Source organism: Patagioenas fasciata, chromosome 25 (genome assembly GCF_037038585.1).
Source record: "Patagioenas fasciata isolate bPatFas1 chromosome 25, bPatFas1.hap1, whole genome shotgun sequence".
NCBI lineage: Eukaryota > Metazoa > Chordata > Aves > Columbiformes > Columbidae > Patagioenas > Patagioenas fasciata.
This window is the reverse complement of record NC_092544.1, coordinates 1586952-1603200: the sequence shown is the minus strand read 5'-3', so window position 1 is coordinate 1603200 and position 16249 is coordinate 1586952. Positions and strand designations below refer to the sequence as shown.

At 49.6% G+C, this 16249-nt stretch overlaps 2 protein-coding genes across 9 annotated transcripts in view; one reads left to right on the top strand and one right to left on the bottom strand.

Moving 5' to 3' along the window:
* The first annotated feature begins 207 nt into the window (after nt 1-207).
* On the top strand, nt 208-13732 carry CTPS1 (CTP synthase 1). Its single transcript, XM_065857218.2, has 19 exons — nt 208-341; nt 651-824; nt 1187-1357; nt 2105-2205; nt 3150-3266; nt 3886-3969; nt 4218-4298; nt 5641-5792; nt 6496-6628; nt 7022-7110; nt 7256-7350; nt 7875-7937; nt 8609-8652; nt 9556-9652; nt 9919-9974; nt 10057-10153; nt 10432-10576; nt 11383-11473; nt 12010-13732. The coding sequence occupies exons 2-18, from the start codon at nt 659-661 to the stop codon at nt 11465-11467; spliced, it is 1776 nt and encodes a 591-aa protein (XP_065713290.1). The 5' UTR covers nt 208-341; nt 651-658; the 3' UTR covers nt 11468-11473; nt 12010-13732.
* A 296-nt stretch (nt 13733-14028) lies between these two features.
* SCMH1 (Scm polycomb group protein homolog 1) overlaps nt 14029-16249 on the bottom strand; it is a 46839-nt gene continuing 44618 nt past the window's right edge. For all 8 annotated transcript variants that reach the window (XM_071799156.1, XM_065857109.2, XM_065857110.2 and 5 more), the window contains one exon: nt 14029-15783. In XM_071799156.1, the coding sequence (XP_071655257.1) occupies nt 15658-15783 (126 nt within the window). In that variant the 3' untranslated portion in view covers nt 14029-15657. The remainder of the gene's footprint in view (nt 15784-16249) is intronic.

The following is a 16249-nucleotide window of genomic DNA, read 5'->3' as shown; positions in this document are numbered from 1 at the left end:
CCTGGACGGGATGACACCCGCGCACAGCACGGGACACCCGCCCAGTCCAGCCCCCGCTGGCACCGGGTCCCGCCCCCTCAGCGCGGATCGCGGTGCCGCCCCGGGTGCGCTGGGGGGCGGTGGCAGCAGCGCCGGTGGGCAGGGCCGGGGCGGTCGTTCCCGGGATCCCGCCCTGAGGCCTCGCCCCTCGTTACCGCGCATGCGCCGAGGCAGAGCTGCGCCTGCGCACCGCCGCGCGCCGGCCTCATGCGCTCCCGCTCCGAGCCGGCCGGCAGCAGCGCGCGCTCCGTCCCGCTGCCCGCGCGCCACGCAGCCTCCGCGCGCCGCCCCGGCGGGAACGGGTGAGGGGCGGGCGGGACCATCTGGGCGGGCACGGGGGGAGCGGGCGGGACCACGCGGGTCCCCGCCGCGAGGGGGGAGCAAGGGCGCTGGTGGCTCGCGGGGGTTTATGGCGGGAGTTTGTGTGAAGGGTGAAGGCGGGAGCGGCCCTCGGTGATGGGGCGGAATGGCGGGGGGGGCGCTGGCGCTTGAGGGGGTCGCTGACAGGGGGAGAGGGGAGGGGTCGCTGACACGGAGGGGAGTGGCGCGGGGGTCCTGAGGCGGATTCCCCCGGGCGGAGCCCCCGCTGAGGCGGTGCCGCTGTCCGGCAGCGGGGCAGATGAAGTACATCCTGGTGACGGGCGGCGTGATCTCGGGCATCGGCAAGGGGATCATCGCCAGCAGCATCGGCACCATCCTCAAGTCCTGCGGGCTGCGTGTCACCTCCATCAAGATCGACCCCTACATCAACATCGATGCCGGCACCTTCTCCCCCTACGAGCACGGTGAGTGGCCCCGCGGGCCGGGCTGGCACATCCAGCCACCCTGGAGCCAGCACCCGGCTTAGTATGGGTGCGTGTGGGACCCGTGGGCTGAGCCTGCCAGCTCGGTGCTGATGGAGGGGCCGATGGTGCCAGGACAGATGTGCTCGCTGCTCTTTGATCATTGCTGAGGGATTCAGCCCTCGGTGTAGTCGTCCTCTTGCCTGTATGAGGCTTTTAGTTTTATTAGCCACTTCTAAACTTCCGTAGCGATCAAAAAGGTGTTGTCTTGCATTGGATTCTTCCAGCTGTCACACACAAATCCAACAAATTGCTGCTGTGGGCTGTTTACCTTTGACATCTGTGCTGTTTTCCGTGTGCCGCAGGTGAGGTGTTTGTGCTGGATGATGGAGGGGAGGTGGATCTGGACCTTGGGAACTACGAGCGCTTCCTTGATATCCGACTCACCAAAGACAACAACCTGACTACTGGGAAGATCTACCAGTACGTCATCAACAAGGAGAGGAAGGGAGACTATCTTGGCAAAACTGTCCAAGGTGATGTGAAGCTTGATTTCTGATGCTTAGAAATATAATCTGTATTTCTGTCCGGGCTGGATGCTTTTGCATTTCATCCTAACTTGAGGTCTTTGTTATGTGATGTTCTGGTGGTGCTTTTTGTGAAGCAGAAGATGCACCAGTGCAGATATGCCAGTGTGTGCCATACAGAATCAGGGTATGCCCCTCAGAACCTTCTGGTGCTCAGCAATACGCTGCCTGTTGTTCAGACTGTATGCTGGACTTGGGTCCAGCTGTCTAACATAGCAAATGCTAAATGTGAACAGGCTTCAGACTAATACACCTATGGATTATTAGCTGGGTAAAATGATTATTGCTTTTGATAACTGTCACGTCATTAGAAAACCCAAAGGATCTTTGAGGATCAGATCAGTCCCTTCCCTTTTTAATCATTCTCCACAGCTGGTTTGGATAAGGATTTTTACAGACAGTTTAACACAGAGTAACTCGCTGCTTAGAGCAAGGAACTGTTTGTACTTGAATCTTGCAGTTTAAACGTTTCTTGCATATGTTTAAATTGAGGCAGGATTACATTTGCTGCCAACGCACTTCTCTTGAAAATCGCAGCCAAGAATAATCACTTCAAAAATGCGTACTTCTTTAAAGACACAAATCAGCGCTCAACTAGTGCTGGCAAGTCATTTTCAATAATTTGCGCTGTAAGGAGTTAAAAGGAGGAATGTGCAGGGGTTGTGGTTTTAACCCTTGCCTGGGTTTCTTTTTCAGTTGTACCCCACATCACAGATGCTATACAAGAATGGGTGATGAGGCAGGCACGGATTCCTGTAGATGAAGATGGCATTGAACCCCAAGTTTGCGTGATTGAGGTTTGTTGCTCTTTACTCCATACAAGAAACAAATTTATTTTTTTTAAACTGAACTATATGCATATTTTGCATAATTTTTTTACAGTAGCATTCAACTTCACATATTGTTGAGTTTCTTAAAGCTCCTCCCTTGCTAGCCTCACTTATTCAGTCTAATATTTTGAATGCTCCGCGTTTGAGTCCACGTGTAGAAAGATGTAGATCTTGGACAGTTGTATTTTTGAGATGCTTTGCTCTCTGGTGTAGTGTGAATTAATCTATAGAATGAATTTTAGCTCTTGTAAGTATATACCAAAGTCTGAATTACACTGTGCCCTCTTCTTGCTGGGTTTGCTGGCGAGATGTGCTGATAGAGGAGAGCCGGAGAGCCCGGATCACGGTGACTTTAGGACTCTCCCTGCAGCTCACATGCCAGTTTCTGTTCCAGGAATTACAAGTCTGAACCCTGAAGTACCTGGAAGGCACCGTCTGACAAGAAATGGGAGATGTCAGGGCTCCAGAGAATCCTTGTGTCTCTTCCTGCACATACGCAAATCCACTCTATAGAGTTACTAAAATTTAACAGAAATTTTGCTTCTCAGTGCCACCTAATGTTCATAAAGGATATTTTAACACCTAAATCTTTTCCTTGAAGACCAAATAGAGGCAAAGCTTATGTCCCTGGAGAGCAGCTGCACATATGAGGAGCTGTTTTTCTTGTGGCTTTTTGATTTTGGGAAAATCATGGGAGTAAAATTAATAGTTGAGGTAGACTGGAGGCAGTGGAAGCAGAATGGACAACTGGCAAATCCTGCTTTCATGTTGGTGTTGATGCTCCTTTAGGATATTGAGAGGAGGTACTGGGGAGATGTTTTACTGTATTTTTATGTAGTTTTAGTATACTTTAGCATACAAATTCAGTAGATGATGTTTTGGTACTAACTTCTAAATGTCTGTTTTTTTAGCTTGGTGGGACAGTAGGTGATATTGAAAGCATGCCTTTCATTGAAGCTTTCCGTCAGTTCCAGTTCAAAGCCAAAAGAGAGAATTTTTGTAACATTCACGTCAGTCTAGTTCCTCAGGTAAGGACCCAAAATGTTCTGGTGATCAGAGGCTTCCCCAGTCCAAATCGCTTTCTAAATATGTGTTTCTGAAATACTATATATATAGGCACTGTTACTTTTGTATCTCTCTATATATAAACTTCTGGAAGGAATGAGCATGTATGGTTATGTACTTAAAAAGGTTTGCAAGAAGGGAATAGGAACTTTTCAAAATGTGTGAATGTGTAATAAGTAGTTGAGAGTTGCAGCCAATGCAGTTTTGCATCTTTAACTGCTGTTTAACTGCTTTCTCCTTCTTTCCCTTTCTGTCCAGGCCAGGTGATTTATGGAGAAAAAATTAGAAATATAAGATATTAGGTATTTGGAAAGAACAGTGGCTAAAAGCCTGAGGATCTCTGCTCTCTCCTTCTCTCACTACAGTGCATAATTACATACTGCACAGACTGGAACTCTGGTTTCTGCCAGTTGCTTTCAGTCTGTGAGATTAAAATGAGTGTACAGGGGTATTTAAAACTCGTGTGACTTGTCTAAGAACTGGGGCAGAGTTTTTACAAGATGAATGGGGTGGAGAGTCCCGATCGGCCTTATGAATACATATCCTAATTTGATATACCAACTTCTGCTCTTCTCTGGCCAGCCGAGCTCTACAGGAGAGCAGAAGACTAAACCCACCCAAAACAGTGTTCGTGAGCTCCGAGGTCTTGGTCTCTCACCAGATCTGGTAAGGTTTGCTACATGGCTCTGACTTTGCAAATGCGGCGCTGGCGTGTTGCAGCAACATCCTAGTCTAAATAATGCTTAGATCAAAAGCTCTTGTATATTGGTAATAAGCAAGTAAAAGGAACGGAATTGATTTTTTTCCCCGAGTCGCGGAGACTGGAGAAAGCTTTTTTCATTTTAGAGGCTTGTTATATGCATGTCTGAGCGCTTCTGTTTTGCTTCACAACCCTGATGTTGCTGTTTTGTTAGATTGTTTGCAGGTGCTCCACTCCATTGGATACCTCAGTAAAAGAAAAGATTTCCATGTTCTGTCACGTTGAACCAGAACAGGTAAAGACTGCTGTCTGTACTTCTTGCAATAAATATTCTAGCTGTTTGTCAAATGCTGAATGGAGTTTTATCTGAGTGTGGCGGGTTTGTGTTCTAGCTGTGTCTTTTGTTAGCTGCATAATTCATTTGCTGCTTTGTCTTGCACTTTCAAGTATTATATTCAGAATTAGCTGGCAAAAATATTAGCGTGTCAGCAGTACAATACCTACCTCTTGTTGGCCAGGAATTGAAAAGAAGTTGGCTCTCAGTGGTCACTTTCTGGGAAGTTTAATACAATTTTATGTAGTTGTTCCTCTGGCTGCAGTTGCACTTGAATTGAGAAGCCAATGCTATTGACTATACGGGAGGAAAATTTGCAGCCTAGGGAGTTTCAGTGCTGCAGTGTTGAACTCTGCTTTTATTTGAGTCAGGAGAAATGAGGATTTAAAAATAGTTGTGCTGGTATATTTTTGATCCTTAAAGTACAGTCTGACTCCTGATGGACAGGCCGCAGTTGTCCAGAGCTGTCTTTCCTTTTCTGTGGAGGCCCATTTCAGTGAACTGGAGCCATTGTTGTAGATTCTCCTCAGTGACCCAAGAACTCTTTGCTCACAGTTGTTTAATCCGGTTTGTGATCAAGGACTCCCTGTAAAGTTTATTGTGGTATTGAGATCGCAGGTTTCCCTGGGCTTTGATCAAACCGGGAGCCCCAGTTCCAAATGACGATGGTGGGAAGCTGGGCTGGTGGGCAGCTCAGCTGTGGTTTCAGTTGGGATCACCCGAAGGTTTATCACAGCACAAGTCTCTGAGATGTTCTTTGAACTTGCACAGCAGCTTTTTCACTGCTATGTTATCACGTTATAGCCCTTCCCAAGGAGCTCCAGTGAGCAGTAACACCTGGGAGGCGTTGAAGGATGACCTCAAGTATGTGGAAACTAGTACTGAGCTATTCCTATCTTGTTATGTTATTAGACAGATGCTATTTCCTAGAAGTTTAGGTGGTCATATGGTTGTTTGCTAGAGATAGAAACTCTCGTAATATCTGTCTAAAAATACTTGCACAGAAACTCAGATCTGGCACTTCAGCCTGGAGAAGAGAAGCTGAGAGGGATCTTATCAATAGTTATAAATATCTCAGGGTGGCTGTCAGAGGATGGACCGGACTCTGTTCAGTGGTGCCCAACGCCAGGGTGAGGGGCAACGGGCACAGACTGCAACACAGGAGGCTCCATCTGAACATGAGCAGAAACTTCTTTGCTGGGAGGTGCTAGTGCATTAGTAGGTGATCTCCAGAGGTCCCTGCAACCCCAACCATTCTGTGGCTCTGTGATGTGTTTTAATGACATCTGAATTTTATGGACAGGTCATCTGCATTCATGATGTCTCCTCCATCTACCGGGTTCCTCTGTTGTTAGAGGAGCAGGGAGTTGTCGACTACTTCAGGCACAGGCTCGACCTCCCCATCGAGCGGCAGCCCCGGAGGATGCTCATGAAGTGGAAGGAAATGGCCGACAGGTGAGCGGCACCGCTGCACAAGGTTTGAATTAAGACTCTAGATTAGTTTCTCTTCTCAGTCCTTGGTTATTGGGTCACAGGAGAACATTATCTTTTGACAGAAAAAGCTCTCAGTAACCAGCTTGGTTGAAGTTACTTAGCAATTTTGAAATAAACGCTAAACAGTCCCTCAGCTGCAGCCAAGAATGCTGCGTCAGTCCCGTGCTGCCAGATGCTGGGGGCCGAACGTGTGGGCAGCGCAGCCTCAGGACTCCAGAAGTCCTTTCTGTATTTCTTGCTGCTGACGTGAACTCGGACAGAAGCAGCGTGGGAAGATGCTCTGCAGGATAAACATGTGCAGAGTTGTGCTTTGATCCTCTCTCCTCATAGTTCTCTGCAAACTTATAATCTAATACAGCGTCCTGAAAAGATGGTTTGGATCTACTCAAAATGGCTTTGCAGCTTAAGGAGGGATGAGTTCATTTATATGTGACTTTCTGCAACTCTGTCATTGATTTTTTTTCTTTTTCCTTTCTTCTAATCTTGCTTTGTTTAAGTCGTAATTGTTACCAAAGGTCATCTCTTCCAAAGTCATCATCTCTGTAGTTGGACAGGCTTTCAAGAGTCCAACTGTTTATATTACTCAAACAGCTAAATAGAATGTGATTCTTGCCCCCATTTCCTGTGGATGATGAAATAACCCTTCTGTTTTCATTCTGTTTAGGTATGACCGTCTCCTTGAAACATGTTCCATTGCGCTTGTTGGCAAATACACCAAGTTTTCAGATTCCTACGCATCTGTCATTAAAGCACTGGAGCATTCCGCACTGGCGATCAACCACAAACTCGACATTAAGGTGGGGTGGTAAAAATTCCTCCCCCCGTACTCTTTCCACCGTGCTCCCCGTCTTACTTCAGTTTTTCACAACCCCATAGACAGTAAGGGAATGTTGATTCAGCCAGTGAACTTTGGGTTCGTCCTATATTAAGGTTTTAATGCTGGTTTGGCTGCACAGGTGCTTTTCAGGGTCTTGGTTGTAGTGAGATGCTCTGAAGGGGTGCAATATGTATCTTGTCAGAAAAACTAGGAGGCAGGATATCAGCCCAGAAGAAACATAAGTATCTAGTAGGGAACAAATCCAGAGCTATCCAGGAGAAATGATGACATCTTAATTTAATCAGAATTAAGGAGACCCTGTATTTACACTCTTCTGCAGTATCTCATCATCCTTTTTTGGATTTCTTCCCAGTATATTGACTCTGCTGACTTGGAGCCAGATACTCTGCAGGAAGAACCTGTCCGATACCACGAAGCGTGGCAGAAGCTGTGTGGTGCTGAGTAAGACTCTTGTACTCTTGCCCATTTCTTCAGGTCTTCTTGAGGTCTTGCAGGTCCCAGAGTTCCCAGGAGGGAGGTGGTGGGTGCTCGGGTGCAGCAGCGCCGGTGAGCCCTGTGTGATTGGAATCTTTTCATCCTCCTGCAGTGGAGTTCTGGTTCCTGGTGGATTTGGTGTTCGAGGGACAGAAGGCAAAATTCAAGCTATTTCCTGGGCGAGGAAACAGAAAAAACCCTTCTTAGGTGAGAAACATGTTTCATCGATAAGAAGAAATAAAGGGGGCTGAATAACAGCATAGCTGGTCTGCAGCAAGAGCTTCACTGATTGTTGTTAGTGTCTAGAATGTACAATTCTGACAATAATTTGCTGAGGAAGGCAGTGATCGATGCTCAGCCGGGTAACGCAGCCACCACCTGCAATTAGCTCTGAAGTGGCCAGAGCTGGCTGGGATGTGATGACGTGGAATCTCTGCAATGAGGGGGTAGGAGTCTCCGAGGAAGTTCTAGAGGAGGCTGTGGCGATGCTGGCAGGAAGAAATACTTGACCACAGTTGAGCGGATGCAGAAACTGGGAATTGTGTGAGCATAGCGGGTGGGAAAGGGAGGTCAGAGTAAAACTTGTCAGAACTACTTGGTCCGGAGTGAGCAGACCCCAGCTCCACGGCACAGGTCTGGCCCCGGCTGCTCGGTGAGGGCGTTTGTGCTGCGCAGCTCGGGTCGGTGGTCCCTGTCCTGACGTGCTGTGTGTTCTGCTTTACCTTCCGCAGGAGTTTGCTTGGGAATGCAGCTGGCGGTTGTGGAGTTTGCGCGCAGTGTTCTTGGTTGGCAAGGTAACCGCACAAAACCCTTTCTGGGATTTGGTCGTTTCTTTGATTGCTTGAGTAACACCTGTGATTTTTTAAATACCTTCAATTTTTCACTGGTAGGTAGACTTTTTTTTTCTAGGCCTGTAAAATTCCCTGTTTCCTTTGCTAATGAAAAGGAAAAAGAACAATTTCTTTATCCTATTCAAATAAAAATTAATGGAGTAAGGCACGCTTATAATGACAGAAAACTTTCTGTTGCTTAGAGTGAGGTTCAGCTCCTGAATCAAACACCCGTGGAGTTGTGTCTGTGTGTGCTGGACATCCTGAATTCCCATTACAGCCAGTGGGAAAGAAAACCACAAAGCAATTCAGCTGAGGAGGCAGTCGCACCTAGTTCAGCGAGTTTAATTGCTCTCTCAGCTCTAGTCCTTGAGTTGTCTAGGCCCCTGTTGTCAAAACTCGATTTACAGAGCGCTAAATTTAGTTTCTTAGCCGGATTGTGAGTCTCACTCCTAGTGAAGGTAGGGGAAAATGTGTTTTTCTGAGTACTTCTGCCCCTTTTCCCTTGCTGGCTCTATATAAAATTTTCTAAGCTGTTTAGTGTGCGTTTTTCCTGCATGGAAGGGGAGGTCCTGTAAATGCCGGTCACGGTGTGAGCGACTTCGTGTTTCTAACCACTGATCGTAACATTGCAGATGCCAACTCGACAGAATTCGACCCCAAAACTGCTCATCCAGTGGTGAGTTTACGGTGACTTCCTTGTAGTATCCTCACTGTGCCAGACTTCTCTGCACCTGCCTCCTGGTGCAGTTAAGCACTTGGATTATTACGTCTTGTGGCTTTTAAGTCTGTCTTCCATCATCTACTAATCTGAAAATGTCTTTGCCTAGTGAACTGTTTGGCAGTTGCTGCTTCACGGAAGATTGCAGTGCTTATTATAGGTCAAAAGCTCCTATATTTTTAAATTTTTAATTACACCTTTTCATAAAGGCGCTTTCTAAGAGTTAAAAGGTTCTTAAAGGGCAGTTTGAAAGCTAATTGATTGTACAGAGTAGAGATTTGGTGATATCCAGGTTCCGCTGCATAACTGGTGAATGATGATCTCAGAAGTTAACAGACGGACATGAATTCTGTGGAACGTTTATGGACAGGTTTCTGAACCGGCCTTTCTGGCTGCGTGTGCCTCAGCCAGGGCCACCGTTGTGGTTGGCCTCTGCTAGAACTTAACATGCTACTCGAAAAAGTTCTCAAAAACCAGCTTATGAAGCTATTTATCAAAGTATAAGCGATCCCGATTTGGGGATTTTGTTTCTGTAAAGGTGCTTGTGTGTTTGTTAACATCGAGCTCAGTAACCAGCGCAGTGTCAGTGGGATCCGCTGGGGCTTTGACTGAGACCATTTCCCGTGCTAAAGCTCCTGAATAACCCACAAACCTTCTGTATGTTCTGTGCAGCCTTTACTAGAATAGCTCGGCTAACTAATGTAGTCCTGTCAGTCTGCCTGGTCCAGACCGTGTTCCTCGAGGTGGTTTGTTGTGTTCTGTATGGGTATTAGGGTTGTTTTCCACTTCAATGCTTCACAGTCTGCCTGGGACTGTTGTTCCTCCCTCATTCTCACCCCCCTCTCTGGATGCATTTCGCAGGTCATAGACATGCCGGAACATAATCCTGGGCAAATGGGTGGAACCATGAGGCTTGGCAAGAGAAGAACACTCTTCCAAACCAAGAATTCCATCATGAGTAAGGCATTTCTTACCCTTTCGGAAGCGTTTCCTGGGAATATGTGTGTGTGTGTGTGATGGGCGTGGGGAAGAGACCTGGGGATGCTGAAGCATCCTTGAGAGGTCGGTGTTTGCAGAATGTGGTAGTGAAACGGGGATAAGTGAATTTGGTCGCCTCCAGAAGTGGCAGATTCTGATGGATGCTGTTCATATGGACTCGTTAAAACTCGGCATCATGCGAACTGTTTGGCATTTGCTCTGAGAAATGTCTTTCTATTAATGTAGGGAAGCTGTATGGAGATCATGATTTCTTGGAAGAGAGACATAGACACAGATTTGAGGTAAATGCTGTTGTAGGTGTTGAGCTCTTCCGTGTAATCCAAACACAAGAGATCACAGAGTTTATTGCTTCTGGTCTTCTAGGTCAATCCAGAATTGAAAAAGTGTTTTGAAGAGCAAGGGTTGAAATTTGTAGGCCAGGATGAGGAGGGAGAGCGAATGGAAGTGGTTGAGTTGGAAGGTGAGTACTTAAGCAATTCGTTTTGTGGGTGTAGGAAGGTGTTCAGAGGGTTATCGAGCAGGTTTTTCTGTGGGTGCAGTCCAGGATCTCTAAGAACAATTCCATCTGTAAAATTGCAGTAAAAAAGAATCCCACATGCCTGTCCATTTAGGGACAAAAGGCAGGACAGAAACGATTCTTCTTTTCCATCATCAGGGCCTTAGCAAGATCAGCTCTTCTGGCTGCAGTTCAGCCACAGGCTTAAGAAACTTGACATTTTTTGCATTTCTTTCTCTTAGATCATCCTTTCTTCGTTGGTGTTCAGTATCACCCTGAATTCCTCTCCAGACCAATTAAGCCATCTCCCCCCTACTTCGGGCTCCTCCTGGCGTCTGCGGGAAGGCTCACGCACTATCTCCAGAAGGGCTGCCGGCTCTCGCCCAGGTAGGTTGGAGGAAGACGCCACTCAGAGTTACACGAGGAAACCAGGGGGTGTTAGCAGCAGCGCTTCATTCTGGGGGTGTTTGGGGAAGCTGCAGCTGTGCCTCATTTCTCAATGCTTTGATACCCAACTGGGCTTTCCCAGCTGTTAGTCCTTAAGAAACCTGTTCGTGTTGCTGGTTTAAGCAGTGGGCTCTGATTGTTGCAGCTTCTTTTTTTTTCCTGCTGACTTAAGCTTTCTTTTGTCTCACTTTGCAAAGCAACTGATGTTTTGGGTGGACTTAATGGTGCGTTTACTTCGTTCAGCTGCTCTCTAATGCCCTGCAGTTCTGCTCAGTTGTGGGAATATGCAACAAACAGACATCACTCTGATAGTGACCCATTTTCCTCCTTGCAGAGGAGAACACAGAGGGTTTGCTTGTGTAGCTGGAGTTCTAACATGGCACTAAACAAAAACCCAAACTAAATGCAAAAGAGAAATAGCACTGAAAGTGTTACACTGCAGCAACGCAAAAAGGAGACTCTTGGCCTTTCTGGGCTGAGGAATTCGCTGTGTCGCTGTCTGGAGAGCGGCTGTTGTTGTGCTCTGACTGATCTGCTCTGTATATATAATCATTTTAACTCACAAACCTTAAAACTGATGATGTCTCGGCCCTGTTTCCAAAGGCACAGCTACACTAGGAACTGTGTGCTCTGCTTTTCAGCCTCAGCTAGCAGCGCTTGCTGCCAAACCCCACTAATTCCTGGTGCAAAAGTAGATCTATAACGCACTTGTGCTCCCTAAAACAGCATCTTTCTGAATTCCGCAGGGACACCTACAGCGACAGGAGTGGCAGCAGCTCCCCTGACCTGGAGATGACAGAGCTGAAGTTTCCATCAGTAAATCACGACTGAACCCTGGTAACTTCTGCTGACCTCAACCTCTTTCCTTATGGAAACGATTCCCTGTCCGGTCTTTCCTCCTGGCGTCTGAATGTTTCCTATTGGTCAGTAGGAAACTGGCACCCCATGAGAAGTGCTGGAACACGTGTTCCAGCTGTGCTGAAGGACACACAGACCCTCATGTCTGTGTAACGGATGGGGGTGGGTATTTCCTTAGCAAACTGACACATAATAAAGTATTAAAATTCATGTGGGAGTTTGAGATCAAATTCCAATACAGAAACAAAGCACAAATACAGCACATGTTCCTGAAAGTGGAGGCAAAGCTGAGCTAGGGTAGGTAGGTGCTCGTGGCCGTGGCTCTGCCTGGTCTTGGGTGGTGGTTTTGGAGAAGTTCGGCAGCATTCGTGCAAACGGGGTGGAGTGAGCGCGGGGCTTTAGCGCTGAACGCCAGGGGACCGGGGTGTCCGACTCAGACCTGCTGCACTGAGCAATTCCAGCCTGTCGGGTTTCACTCTCAATAATTCCTGCTCCTTTTCTTTCTCTTTCTCCAGATGTGTCTTCACTGAAGAGTCTTCTCTAGGTTCTCCAGGTGTTCCGACAGCAATAGCTTGAACACTGTCAGCTCTGGGCTTTCTTAAGTTATGAGTTTATAATTTTTGTTACGAAATCCTGTCCCTTTATTTCCTCGACTCTTCTGTCTTTCCTTTATTTTCTGTGTAGATTCCGTTAGTTTCTGGAGGAGAGCTCATGGCAGCACGTGCGCCTCTAGACTCTTTTAATTAGCACCGTCTTGGAGATGAAAAGCGAATTCGGGCGTAGGATCTGATGTGCTGGGGATGATCTGGTTGCACGTTTCCTTCCTAACGCACATGAACGCTGCTGTGAGTTTGTATCCTGGATACTGAGTTGAGTTGCTTTCTCCGGCCTTTCCCTGGGCAATCGCATCGCTTAGCGCTGAAATCCCATGGGTGACGCTGGATTTGGGGGCTCACTCAGTTCTGAGCTGAGCTGCACAGGGTGGATCTGGTCAGCTTTATGCAGCCTTTCTTCTTTTTTGAGGGGCGGGGGGACATTTTGTTCTGTTTCTATTTTATTTTATTTTCCTCCAGTGCTATTTAAAAATATTTGGCACTGGTGGTCTTGGTGCATTTGTTGCCAGCAATGAACTTCTAACCAGGGAAAGTCTTCCTGTAATGGAATAGTTAATCTGGCAGATGATCAGCTCTAGCTGTGATACCCCATGCTGCAGGGATGCAATTAACTTGGATCAGGTGGAAAAATAAATTAAAGTAAGCAAAACTGTCAGGAAAGGCTGCGGCGCCCAAAGCGAGCGCGTCCTGTGCCCGTGGCGCCCAAAGCGAGCGCGTCCTGTGCCCGTGGCGCCCAAAGCGAGCGTGTCCTGTGCCTGTGGCGCCCAAAGCGAGCGCGTCCTGTGCCCGTGGTGCCCGAAGCGAGCGCGTCCTGTCCCTGCGGTGGTGGCTGCTGCTGCTTCTGGGGCTGGGAAACTTCACCTCCTTGCATCAAGGGGGAGGCACAGAACACAAAGTGAACAGCTTTCCATGCTGCCTTTAAAAGCTCCCGCTGTGATTTGCCTTGGACTCAACAGTTCCGGGTGCTTTTTGTGGTGGATTGGAGCCATGCGTTGCCTTTCTGTACCGGCGCAGCCGCGTCCCGCGCTGGATGCAGCACAGAGGTGTCGTTCCTTTGCTGTAGTTCCAGATCTGCGCTGTCCTGCAGGGATGAGCTTGGCTTTGCAGTCCTGGGCTGGGAAACGCTCGCGCTTTTTGCTTTTCCTGCCTCTCGCTGCAGTGTAAGCACTGTGGGTTTTGGCCTCGGGTAACGTAGAAGAAAGGCAGACAGTGCCCCGGGTGCCTGGTTGATGTTCAGAACGCTTGAGTTTGTTAAGGCTGGAACTGGCTGAGTACTCATTTCCGTGTTGTCTGACACCAATCTTAATTAAGCACTGTCCTGTCTCATCTTAAATGATCTTCTCCACAGCCCTTCTTGCTTTATTCCTCAAATATTTCAAATAGAAGCCGTAAAGCTGCTTTTAGCCAGGAAAGCTCTGAGCACTCCTCGTCTGTGCCAACTGCAAGAGTAATGGCAGCAGGATGTGCTCTGAACAGTGGCCATGGAGGGGCTGTGATTGTTCCGTACCTGTAGTGCAACTTCTGTTTTGTTTTCTTTCACCTGAAATGGTTTTGTTTTGGCCAAGACTCTGCAACTGACTTGATCATTAAATGCTTATTTGTAATAAAATGAATAACTAGCCAAGAGCTTCCTGTTACTTCCATAGCTCAGAGGGAGGAAAAGGACTAAAGGGGCAGGGAGATGAGGTTCTCGGGGCCGTGGGTCAGTGCCGGGGTGGGTTATGGCCGGACTTGATGACCTTTAGGGTCTCTTCCAACTGAAATGATTGTGATTCTATGATTTCTCAGCTCCCCCAGGACAAACCTCCAGCCCTCCCTGCAGCGGGATCTGCCCCCCAGCCCCTCTCGTTGTGCGTCCTGCAGTGACCCACTGCTGGGGGCCCAGCCAAGTGCTCCCATCAGCGCACACGGAGCCACACAACGTAGTAATTCTTTTATTTATAAACAAATCAATGTAAATAAGTGCAGAGGAAAGCACTGGCTGACCCCGCCCGGGGACCTGTCTGCAGCGGGATCAGCGGCGGGTAAAGACGAGGGGCGTCCCGGGGCCGATGCCGTGAGCGAGGGGGCCGCAGCCCCACCTGCCCCCGCCCGCACTGGTGCAGACTGTGCTGGACAACAAAAGGCCTTTTGATTACTTTGGGGGTTGGGGTAATTTTTTTTTTGCAACTTTTCCCCTTAGGGGTAAACCTGACCCAGTGCACGAGACTGGAGAGCATGGGGGGCCCGTTCTGCTGCTGCTGGGGGGGGAGACGCTGCTCTGGATGCGCAGGGGGAGCTGAGGACAGCAGAGGGAACAAGCGCTCGCAGTGGGGATCCCGTCCCAGCCCTTCAGGCAGCACCAAGGGCTGTGGGCACTGCCGGGGCAGCTTCCCCATCAGCCCTTTGTCACCATCAGCCCTTTGTCACCATCAGCCCTTTGTCACCATCAGCACCTCGCTGGCCAGTCCCAGGGCAGGAGATGCTGCAGGGGATGGGCAGCCCCTGTCCCAAGAGGGGACACGGTGGCACGGCTGGGTGGCCCCTGCTCCGATACTCCTCTTGCAGCTGCAGTAACATGTCTGGGACAGCGAGTTACTGCTCAAGTGCCATCAAAAATAAATACATTAGACCGAAACCCAACACCCTCTTGCGCCCGCTGAGCTGGGACGGACCGAGACACCAGGGGACCGCGAGGCCCCTGGGAAGACGAACCTGTGCATTTCTGGCTAAAAATCTCCAAGAGCCGCGAGTTCAACAACAGGTAGAAAAATCATTTCATCTTTTTAAACAGAGAACTCCCTATAAAAAAAAACCTCCAAAAAAAAAGAGAAGGATCAGTCGAGTCCTGCAGCATCCAGCCCGCCTCCAACGCCGACCCGGGGCTGTCCTTGCCGGGAGAACCAGACCCAGGTCCCTCCACACTCTTGGGCAGCGCCGTGTGCTGCCCCGCAGTCAGAAATAAATACGGAGCCTCCGTCCCCTGCCGAAAGGAGGCTGGGAGCTGGGGGCAGCGGAGCTCGGGAGGCGGGGGCCCAGTTTGGGCTCCCCCAGGCGTGGAAGACGGGGACGGGGTGGTGGTTGCTCGGGGCTCGGTTGCCGTCCCGCTCGCAGCCGCGCTGCCCAGCGAAGCGCAAAGCGTCCGGCCCCCAGCCCGCTGCCCTCCACGGGGAGCTGAGCGCCACGAGGAGCAGGTGAGGCTGGGACCACACGAGCCGCAGCGAGAGGGAGCGGAGCTGGACTCTGCCCGGAGCCACGGCCCCATCCCATGGCAGCGGAGACGCCGGGGCTGGGCCGCAGGGAGGGACCCTCCGTGTCTAACAGCACGAATGTGACTCCAGTCCGGTGTGGAATCCCGGGGCAGCCGCGCACCAGCCTCCTCCCGAGCGGCGCCGGAGCCTGGCCGCTGGCACAGGGGGTGGCTGGACCCCCGCAGCGGGGCCGGGGTGTCGGCGAGGTGTCCGTCTGCGGCGTAAATGGGGGTGTGTGCATGCGTACCTGTCGGCAGGCGAGCGCGGGTATGGGTGGCCAGGAGCGGAGCGTCCGGGATCCGTCCTGCCAAGCGTCCTTTCAGAACTTGCCTTGCTTTAGCTTGTCGATGTGGTAAGTGAGCTTCAGGGCCGGCCCCAGCTTCAGCCCCATGTACTTCATCATCATGTCGCTCCGCAGCAAGAGCAGGGCCTTCCCGTCGATCTCCTGCACGGGGACAAACAACAGCGCTTGTCACCGCAGCTGCGAGCCCGGCCCTGCCCGGATGCCCACAGCATCCCCACATCCCGCCCTGCTGGGGGAAACGGGGTTTGGCAGCAACGCGCTCAATGAATTCCACTTGGAACATGGTCCTGTCCAGGAGAAATTCACTACGAGGTGAATATTAAGACTCCAGGATGAACAAGGTTTTGTGTTTTGGGTGCGAGGGTTCAAATCCAGCTTGAAGGCCGTGGTGCCTGGAGCCCAGCTGGGCTGCGATGCCTGGGCTGCCCCTCCATGCTTTCTGAGGAAAAGCCTGAGCGTGGCACGAGCAGGATTCCTGAGGAGGGTTTTCTTTGCACAAAACTCCAGCCGGTACAATATTCTGCCATTCTGCTCGCTTTCCTAGATCCTCCCTGTGTGATGATCTGCCCCTTCACACAAATAACACACACATCATATATCCACACGC

Excerpts from the sequence above, each read along its gene's own strand:
- CTPS1 (XM_065857218.2), top strand. The coding sequence starts at position 659 with ATGAAGTACATCCTGGTGACGGGCGGCGTGATCTCGGGCATCGGCAAG. Across the intron at positions 2,206-3,149 it reads CCCAAGTTTGCGTGATTGAG|CTTGGTGGGACAGTAGGTGA; the intron begins GTTTGTTGCTCT and ends CTGTTTTTTTAG. Across the intron at positions 10,154-10,431 it reads GGAAGTGGTTGAGTTGGAAG|ATCATCCTTTCTTCGTTGGT; the intron begins GTGAGTACTTAA and ends TCTTTCTCTTAG.